The 10395-nt window shown below is 33.9% G+C and overlaps 1 protein-coding gene across 1 annotated transcript; it reads right to left on the bottom strand.

The window, feature by feature from the left end:
- Positions 1–6476: 6476 nt before the first annotated feature.
- On the bottom strand, positions 6477–7421 carry LOC100948658 (olfactory receptor 51G2-like). Its single transcript, XM_003781427.1, has one exon. The coding sequence runs from the start codon at positions 7419–7421 to the stop codon at positions 6477–6479; it is 945 nt and encodes a 314-aa protein (XP_003781475.1).
- Between the last annotated feature and the right edge of the window lie 2974 nt (positions 7422–10395).

Raw genomic sequence — 10395 nt, 5'->3', positions numbered from 1 at the left:
GTAGCATCACAGCTCACAGCAACCTCCAACTCCTGGGCTCAAGCGAGTCTCCTGCCTCAGCCTCCCAAGTAGCTGGGACCACAGGTGCCTGCCACAAACCCAGCTATTTTTTGGTTGCAGCTTTCATTGTTATTTGGCAGGTCCGGGCTGGATTCCAACCCGCCACCTTAGATGTATGTTGCTGGCGCCTTAGCCACTTGAGCCACAGGCGCCGAGCCAGTCACATGGAAATTTAAATCATCTGCCAGGTTCATTTCACCTCTGTAGGCTCCTGCCCACTCATTCCTAGCCTATTCCTATCACCTGTATTAAAGGAAAACTGACATGTCTGCCTAAGGATTGGGTGAGTGAATTGGATGAGCCTCAAAGGAATACATTAGTTAGCTGGCCCATGTTGAAAGATGTCATCTTCCCTCCTCAATCTGTGTGGAACTCTATCCTTTCTGCTGAATTTTGACTGATATTTTTTCTTGGTCCACTTAGGGACCTTGGCTCCTCCCCAATAAGACCTGAACGCACACTCTTTTTACCCTACTGCTCTTACTCTAACATTTGCTTATACTGGCTTTGGCTATACAGTCATTTACCCTTGATCATGGGAATTACCTAAGAGCTTACTAGTGAGCACCACTCATGCCTTGTGTATTCCCTAAAGAAATCTTAGATCCCTTTTCTCCTTGTGGAAGAAGGGGAAACCAGTATATATTTATGAATTTTTTTTCCTGCCTAAATATGGTACATGGTCACTTTTACTGTAACATTGTTCTCCCATATTCTCAGAAATCCTTCAAGGAAATTTTCTTCACACGTTCAAGTGAGAAATGAGATGTAATACTAATACCTTCTTGTTTACAGCTTCCTTCTCAAAACGCTTTGGGTTTCTGTCTTTTAATATCACAACACTTTGTATAAGGGCCAGAGAATATGCAGACCCTAACGATTGTATCTTCTCTATTTTCTTACACCCATGTCTCCCTCATGCTGAAGGGTTTCCACTGATCTTTTGTATCTACAAGAAATTTACCCTGCATCCAAACTTTCTTCCTCCCTAACCCTATTTTAATTAATGTCTTCTGGTAGAACAATGAGTAAGGCTCTAGACAAAGAAAAGTTAAAAATATCCAAAAGTATCTTTGCATTTACAAATATATATATATATATATATGTATTTCCAACACATATATATGAAATGTATATATTTGTATATATGTAGTGTGTGTTTTGCTATCTCTATCCTTATGATAATACATCCCAATAATGATAATTCGTTTTTCACATTAGTTACACTTGTCCCACTATGCCACATAAAACCAACTGTCAACCCCAACGTGGTCCTGCAAATGTGCAAACTAAATTAATTAGGTTGAAGAACATAGGTCTTGATATGATAGAGTAAATACTAAGGCTATAATTTTCAATCAATATTTTTTCAGGTTTACAAAATTTTCATGCTAAAAATGGTATCCTTTCTTGGTTTTTCAGTTCTACTTTGTAATTATGAAGCTAATTATTCAAAAATTCACTGTACTGGTAACACAAAATGTTTTGGATATTGAAACAATTAGTCATTCACAATTTCTCTTCATCAAAGTCAAATATAAAACAACAATGAATCTACTTTTTAATAGATTAAATAATTCTGCAAGAATTGTACTATCATCGATAGAATGTAATGTAGGACCACTTAAACATTATAAGTGCAGTTAGCTGTCCATGTCCTTAGGTTCTTCATCTGTAGATTGAACCAAACTCTATTGTCTCTACTGAACATATACAGTTTTTTCTTAATTTGTTGTTAATCCTCAAACTATGCAGTATAACTACTATTACATTTATATATATTATAATAAATATAAGAAGCAATCTAGAGATGATTTAAAGTATATGGGAGTATGTGCATAGCTAACATGCAATACATACCAAAATCTGATGATGCTAATATCCCACATTTTGAGTGCATCATCAGATGTTGGTATCTGGATGAGCTTCTGGAATCAATTCCCTTGTAAATATTTAGGGATGCCTCTGTAGAGTTTACATGTTGATGGTGATGAGGATGTTGAAGGAAGAAAATAAGCAATAAAATACATAAAATAATTGCACATTTTAACCAAATCTATGAAGGAAACAATGGATTAAGATAGAGTCAGAGATACAAGCAGTGGGAGTCGGAAAAGTTCCATCCTTCAAAAAAATGGTAAATTCCAAGGCACTGGAAGGTTGGTAGGAGCTTTGTTCCAGACTATAACAAGTACACCTTAACAAATCTGATGTTTGGAGCCTTGAAAGTTTTTGAAGAACTGATAACTAGAATTTTGAAAAATCATGTTTTGGACTAAGAATTTTATGGACATAGTGTTTTAATTGCTTGGCAATGGATTTGAAATAAATATTCTTAAGCAGGCATGCCATTTTCTGGTAACTCTCCTGCAAAAATGCCCTAAAATGGCCTGCACCTGTCTCTTCCAAAAAAGTCAGAATAAAGGGCTAAAAAAATAATTTCTGGAAGCAAGAGTGGCATTCAGATATAAAGTGTGAATAATGTTTAGGTAATAAATTATTAGATGGTAATTAGTTCATTTATTAATTTGAATGTTGACATTATCAGAATTTAGAACTCTGTTCTTTTTCAATTCTATGCAAAAATGATATATGTGTGGCTCCATGTATAATTGTTTACACCCATATTTATTTATTTAAAAAAAATTGACTAAGTACATTCCTGCCCAAATAAAGCTGGAAAGTCCTTACACACACACACATATATATAATGTACAGTCCCAATCTTGAAGTCATATCAAGTCAAATTGGTTAAGGAAAATTAATGTAGGATGATAATCTTTAGATCAATACATGAAATCCTAGATGGTAAATGTCAAATAAAGAAACAAAGCACTGCATTTGACGGAAATTTAATGACAGGAGTAATTCTTGTGATATGAAATAGTCACAGGAGTATTTTGTCAAATGTTTATATATTGTCACTTAAATAAATGAATTAAATTCCTATTGTTTGTGTAAGCATGAACACATTTAAAAATATGATCAGAAGTATATGCAACTTTTGATGTTGGAATGAGCAAGTTATATCTAGTGGAATGCTATTGGAGAATGAGCATGAAAAATTAAACTTGTTAAAAGAGAAGCCATTCTTCTAATCAAGGTTTAGTAATGACATTCTCAAACTCACCCTGGAAAAAGTGCTATTTAATACATACCTCATTGATGGTTATTGCTACAGTTACCTTTGACTTACTCCCCTTGGGAAGTTATGCACTTGACCCCATGCCTAGTCCGTCAAAGCAATTTTGGAACTCTTTTTCTGAAATGGCCTACAGAGCTGTCGTATGACCCTTGATGTCCTGAATGATTTCAAAATGTTTTTCATGTGTGCCATGTGAGCTGGTGCATTGTCATGATGCAAGAGCCCATTTTTCACACGCCTTTCCCATGCCAAGATTTTTAGTTAAGATTTTCGTGTTTACATATTGATGTTTACTTGATCTCAATGTTTTCAATTATTTCCCCCCCAAATCCCAATCCATGTACCCATGATCCAGCTTAATAAATGTAGCAACATAAATATTATTGAAACACAATGAATATACCTAAACATATTCTTTCCAGAGATAAATATTATCCTTAATTTGGTGTTTAATAGTCCCAAATATTTCTTTATGCTTTGACTACATATTCCCATGTACCTAAATAATATATCTATTTAAAAACTTTCTCAAATATACTATTGTTTGAGAAAAAATTATATTATGATCATATAGTACGATGATCTTTATGTCATGTTCAAAAACCATGCAAACCTTCACTTCTAGGTGCCGTTCCCAGGATACCGTATCTTAACTTCCTTGGTACTGCTAGGCCAAGTTATCTCCATGTGATGGTTCAAGTCATACACATTGGAAAGCACAGTGCTCTCCCTCTTTACTGTCTGTAGAGGGAGCACTTACTGCCAAGTAGGAGTTCATGTATATACATGTTTTTCTCTGAGGATAGACTCAGAGACATTAATAGCACATATTATGGTATGGATAGGGGAAAAGTGGACATGTGGAAAAAAAGGAATATGTATTTATATAAGAAAATACAGACAGGATAGTACTAATTGGGCCAACAGTCCAGAAAAGGGAGTTACTTGATTTTTCTTCTCTTTCTTCAATGACTAGGATGTAATCCTACAATTGTGGGGAATTATTTATTGCCTCTTGCTCATAATTGTATTTCTAGTGTCTGCATAAGTGCCTGGAATTTAGGACAAGGAAATATATAACGATGCTGCCTGAATTTCACAAAGTCCACTGTGTCCAGTAAACTACTAGTTTTTTTGCCCTTCCTATTTTTTTCTAACTTTCTTGTTTTCATTATTTTTCTAGAGGCTCATGATACATTCCACATTTTACTGGAATCTAAGAATATAAAAATAATCCAGCAAATTACCATTGATTTCAATAAAGTTTTGAGGGACAGGTAGAAAAGTAAATGCTTGGTATAAGGTGTATGTCATGATAGAGATAATGTCAAATTCCTACAAAATGTATGAAACAGGCAACTAAGACAGTCAAGAAGGTTTCCACGAAGATCTGAGGATGAGGAAATGAGTAAAAATTTCAACAGAGAAGAAAGTGGATTGAGTCCATTGGCATAGTTTGCAGCATGTACTAAAACATAAGAATAAAACAGAGCATTTTGCTTAAAGAAAGCACAGGTAATGGAGTGTCACAAAGAAAGATACTCTGTAGAAAGGAAAGCAAAGACAATGGTAAAGAGTGGATATCAGAGTTACATTTTATTAATTAAAAATTTGTATGTCCATTCTATTAATTAATATTAATTTTCTTATCACTTTTTCAATTTGGGGCCATCAATGTACTCTGCTTGGCTTAGCCTGACAACTACCAACTTGATACTCTCTCACAGAAGTTATAGTCACCCTGATCTCTCAGAAATTTGTTTCACATACATTTTTTGAAATTATTTGGTAGTCATTTATTAGTTAGTTTTTATTTTTGATCTGTTTAAAATTGAAACTATATTATTTTGTTCTATTACTTTATATTTAATAAATATCTTTCTCTTTATTTTTCTATTCTCTGTATTGCACATACACACACATGAACTAAATATATGAGGAAAAAATGCCTTTTTGCATTCTCACACAGTCTCTTTACACAACCAATTCTTCTGACACCAGATGTACGAAAGTTTTTTTTTTTTTTTTTTTTTCCCAGACATCAAGCAATTCTCCAATAGACAGCAGCTGGAAATCCTCTAAGTCAATTCAGTTTTAACAAATCTACCTAGAAATAGCATTGGATCCTACAGGTTAAAAGTTCACTCCTACATGATGGTCCCATAATCTGTTGGTCACTGAACCAATGGAGAAATTATATTCACGGAAATTTTGGTTGAATTTTTAGAAATTACAGAAGGTTTATTATCATTAACCTAGTTCAAAGAAGATTATCAGGGAAGGATAAAATGTGCTTGGCAAGTGTAAGGAGGAGAAAGTACAAAAAAATGTCTGAGCTAACACGTACTGCAGAGAGCGGAAGAAAAGATAGGTCAGACTATGAAGGGCCTTGCATACTATTCACATTAGGTTAAATTTTCATATCAAATGAGAATTTTGTTACAAAAATTTAAAATAAAAATTCAACATGAACATATTTGTTTTGCAATGTTTATGGAGCAATGCAATAAAAGATTAAGCAAGGGATAATATTATATGAAAAAACTTCAGCTATTATAATAGATAAAAAATAAAAGCTTGAGTTAGTGAAAGAACTTATATACATGAGTGAACAAATTTAATATATATTTAGGAGATGTAAGTGAATAAAAATAATGAAGATTATGTGTAGAAAAATGTAAGAGAAGTTCATAGAGATAATAAGAACTTTTAACTTTACTATACCAACAAAGAAGATCCAATCATCATTACTATACAGAGGGAATTTAGAAAAAAGAAGCATTTGGAGCAGGAATTCATTAATTTTGGGTTACACTGAATTTGAGTGTAACCCAAACTTTGCAGTTAAAAAGTAAAATAAACTATGCTACAGGAAAAAAGATAGGAGATAAAAGAAGAAAGTGAAAGAATAGGGGATGTGAGATTTCTTTGAAATTTCTGGACTCTTCATTAAAAAGTTACTGGCTTATGGATTTCATTTGAAAATGTAGAAGCATTCTAGACTCTCTTATGATAAAAGGTTCATATGAGTACCCTAGGCAAGCATCCTCAATTTGTTACATTCTTGTTACCTAATTGTTTCAAACATATATTTAAAATTGAAAGAGCAAACGCCATTTATGAATACATGTTTGTTTTTTTTTTCAGTTTGGTTCTTCTTTTTATTAAATCATAGCTGTGTACATTAATGCAGTCATGGGGTACAATGTGCTGGTTTTATATACAATTTGAAATATTTTCATCAATCTGGTTAAAATAGTCTAAAATAACTTCAGTGTCTCTGGATTTTGAAAGTTTTCCTCAGGGCAGCACGGATATGTTTGGTTTTCAGGCTATACACAATTGGGTTGAGCATCGGTGGCATGAAGAGGTAGATGTTTCCCAGAACTGCATGTGCTAATGGAGAACTCTTGTGGCTGACTCGATGCATTACAGTTATTGCTAAGTGAGGCCCATAGTAAATAAGGACAATAGAGATGTGAGATAAACAGGTGTTGAGTGCTTTCATCTGGCCTTCTCTGGAAGCAATGCCCAGAACTGCTTGGAATATCAAAGCATAAGAAATGACTATTAGCAGAAAGTCAGCCCCAAAAGAAAAGATTACCAGAACCAGCCCATATAAAATGTTGATTTTGACTTGGCCACAAGCCAACTTCATGACATTGGGGTGGAGACAGTAGGAATAGGAGAGTGTCTGGCCCCGGCAGAAAGGGAGCCTCTTGAGCAGGATAGGCAATGGTATCATGAGTGCTATCCCCCTCCACAGGGCTACCAGCCCCATTTTGGTGACTCGTGAGTTAGTAAGTATAGTGGTATATTGTAAGGGGTGACTGATGGCCACAAAGCGGTCAAAGGCCATGGCCACCAGGATTCCTGATCCCATGGAAGAGAATGTGTGAATGAAGAACAGTTGAGCAAGGCAACCATCAAATGCAATTTCATAAAGGCCAAGGATAAAGACTTTGAGCACAGAAGAAAGTGTGGACACAGACAGGACAATATCAGCTCCAGCGAGCACAGACAAGAAATAGTACTGGGGCTCCTGTAAACTACGCTCATTCTTCACCAAGTATATCACTGTGCAGTTCCCTGCTACTGTAACAATGTACATCAAGCTCAGGAGAGGTCCCAGCCACAGTCGGGCACCCACAAGCCCTCGCAGCCCAGTGAGGATGAAGAAGGCAGGCTGAAATGCTGTGGAGTTGGATTCTGCCATGCAAAATGGTGAGCAGCCCTGCTTTCCAGATGCAGATCCTAAAGAAGAAGAAAAACCACATTATTAAATCAAGGAGACTCCTCTCCTTTGGCACAATGCTTTCAATGAGTGCTTCACTAAGAAAGAGAGATTTAAATCATTCTTATGCCTGAAGGACAAGGGCATTAATTAGTATTATGCTAGAAAACAAAATTTCTATTTATCTCCTGATATTGTAGTAGTATAAGGCAATCCCTTTATTTAGGAAGGTCTACAAATGGCTATTTGTACATTGTGTTTAGTCCTTGGGTTAATAAAAGTAGGGCATTTTGTTAATTGTAAAACACACACACACACATATATATATACACATATATAGATATATGTATATACATATATATACCGAGTGACCATAAAGTTCTTGTGCAATTTTAAATAGCACATGAACTTTCTGGCCACACTGCATTTATATATGTTTGTGCGTGTGTGTGTGTGTGTGTGTATACACAGACACATAGAGTATATGTATGAACACACATTATATAAAGATATGTATAAAGATATATACATATATATGTCTTTATCTCCAACACCCTAGGATGACAATTATGCAATGGTAAAAGGAAGTGGTAACCATTTCTGGTTAAAATACTCCACTCAAGACTCAAGATTCACCTAAGGGACGAAACTAAAGAATAAATGATCTAGGGCAGCAGGCTTTTCAGGGTTTCTGAATTGTGGGTTATTGTAAGAGCATTCTGAGTCTGAAACAGACCCTGAATTTCTCTCTCTCCCTCTGTGCGTGTGTGTATTTTGTGTCTCTCTCTCCCTCTCCCTGTTTCTGTCTGAAGCTCTATACCTGCTTAAACTTTCAGAAGATAACTCTTTAATTTCCAAGCCATTACATCTATTGCCTATGCATATTCCCATGTTAAACAAGAGAGATATCTCTACTATTATCTAAAATAATCTTTCAATGCAGCTAATGCTGGATATGGCCCCAATTTTGAGTAGCACTGATATATGCAGATAATCTGAACATAAGGGAATTCCTTACGAATTAATTATAGATAACCATATTAAATGTAAGTAAAATATAAGTTGTAAGGAAAAGTAATAAGGAAAAAACAAAAATATTTGAGGAAAAAATAAGTAAGAACAAAATGAAACAAATAAAAATATAAGGAATCAGTTAGGGTGATCCTATATAAAATAACTAGAATTTCAACAAGAGAAATGCAAGAACTTTAGCGAAGAATTTTATGAAAAATATGTTTTAATATAACTGAAATTATATATATGTGAGATTTTTCCCCCTCAGTTTGAAAGAACATTTTGTTTGTGGTAACAGAAAGATGATACTAAATCTCCTAATAATCATGTTATTTGAGTTCCCAACAAAATTGGATAGCATTTTAAGTACTAATAATGGGACAAACACACAGAGAAAATGATAATTTCATAAGACAGAGAGAACCAGAGATTTATTAAACTCTCCATTATTAAAAATGGATTATAGAAACAATAATATGGTGCCTCACTAGTGTTGAAGAACTATATAATTTTTTTCTGAGTATGGAATTCTATAGAAACCTAGCTACTTATTAAATGTGAATGATAGTTTCAGATGTATAAAAATGTACAATATTATTGTGTACACACTGAGAAATTTCTTGAAGCATGTTTTCCATAATAAATAGTGGTCCATGCAATGGTAATAAAACTAGGAAAATGAAATTAAAGCTACATAAATTAGTATTTTATGATTTGAAATAAACACGCTCTGAGGTAACTTTTGAGAGAGAGAGAAAGCTTCCTAGACTGTAAGACAAAATTGGCAGCAGCATCTGGGTCATAACCAAGGTAGTTCATGTTTATCATTTAATGAAACAGAAAGTTTTCAATTAGACATTCCATATAAAATTAATTAAAAATACAAATAAATTCAAGATTCACAAATAAAGCAAACTAAAAAGATGGTGTGATTTTTAACTGCTATGATGCAAGAAAATTGAATAAATTTAACAGTGCTTTAGTTGCTGACAAAGAGCACAGTGATTATTATAACCTGTGGGGAAAGAAGATTAAAGTGCTTTTTTATAAGATATTCCTTTATCTAAAAGTAATTATAGATTTAAATGTTAAACTTAATCTATAGACAACACTGAATGTTTCAAAAATATTTATGAAACACCATGAACACCTGTTTTGTCAATGCAAATCTAAGATGAATAAATAAGAGAGGAGGGAAAAGTAGGATGAGGAGAAAATAACTGGAGGGAATTTTGTGAGTGCAAACCTAAATTTTACGGGTAAAACTTATGACAGAGAATAAACACAAAGTGTTATATAAAACAGGACAGCAATGACAGGTTTATCTGTAGTATTTAAATATATAAAAAATCAAGAGATAAAATAATGTTATGAGAAGCATAAAAATACTCTTTGAGAGAATTAAGATAGAAATATGCATTTTATGATTGGTGAAGGCCATAGGTCCTCTTTTCACCAAGTGGAAAATTCTTGTATTTCCATCATTTCAGAATAATTGCTATTCACAAGTTAGTAGTGTACATGACAAGACTGTTACATGTTCACTAACAGAAGAGAATTAGAAATAATGTTGAACTGTTAGACTGGAGGTGTACACACTTTTATATCCTCCCTTTCTACAACTACTATTATTTCAGAAATGAAAGATATGTGTTTGTCCTAATGTCTTCAAGTATTATAGGGAACAGCTACTCCTTCCTTCTTATACAGCATGATTATGTTCCGTCTAATGTAAAATATGTGTGTCTATTTTCTTTTGGAATTCACTTATTCCAGTCCTGTCACTAATACAAATGTATTTATTGGACATGTTCAGGATGTGCACAGGACTGTTCTGTGCTCTGAGACACAGTAGAAAACTACTCTGTTTCCAATATAGTGTATATAGTATTGTTATTTTTAAAATCTACTTCTTTAGCCACATTTAATCTGTATAAAATTA

The sequence above is a fragment of the Otolemur garnettii genome, unplaced genomic scaffold (genome assembly GCF_000181295.1).
Source record: "Otolemur garnettii isolate 467f Iridium unplaced genomic scaffold, OtoGar3 scaffold00001, whole genome shotgun sequence".
NCBI classification, from domain to species: Eukaryota; Metazoa; Chordata; class Mammalia; order Primates; family Galagidae; genus Otolemur; species Otolemur garnettii.
The sequence above is the reverse complement of the archived record's forward strand: the minus strand, read 5'-3'. Positions and strand labels throughout refer to the sequence as shown.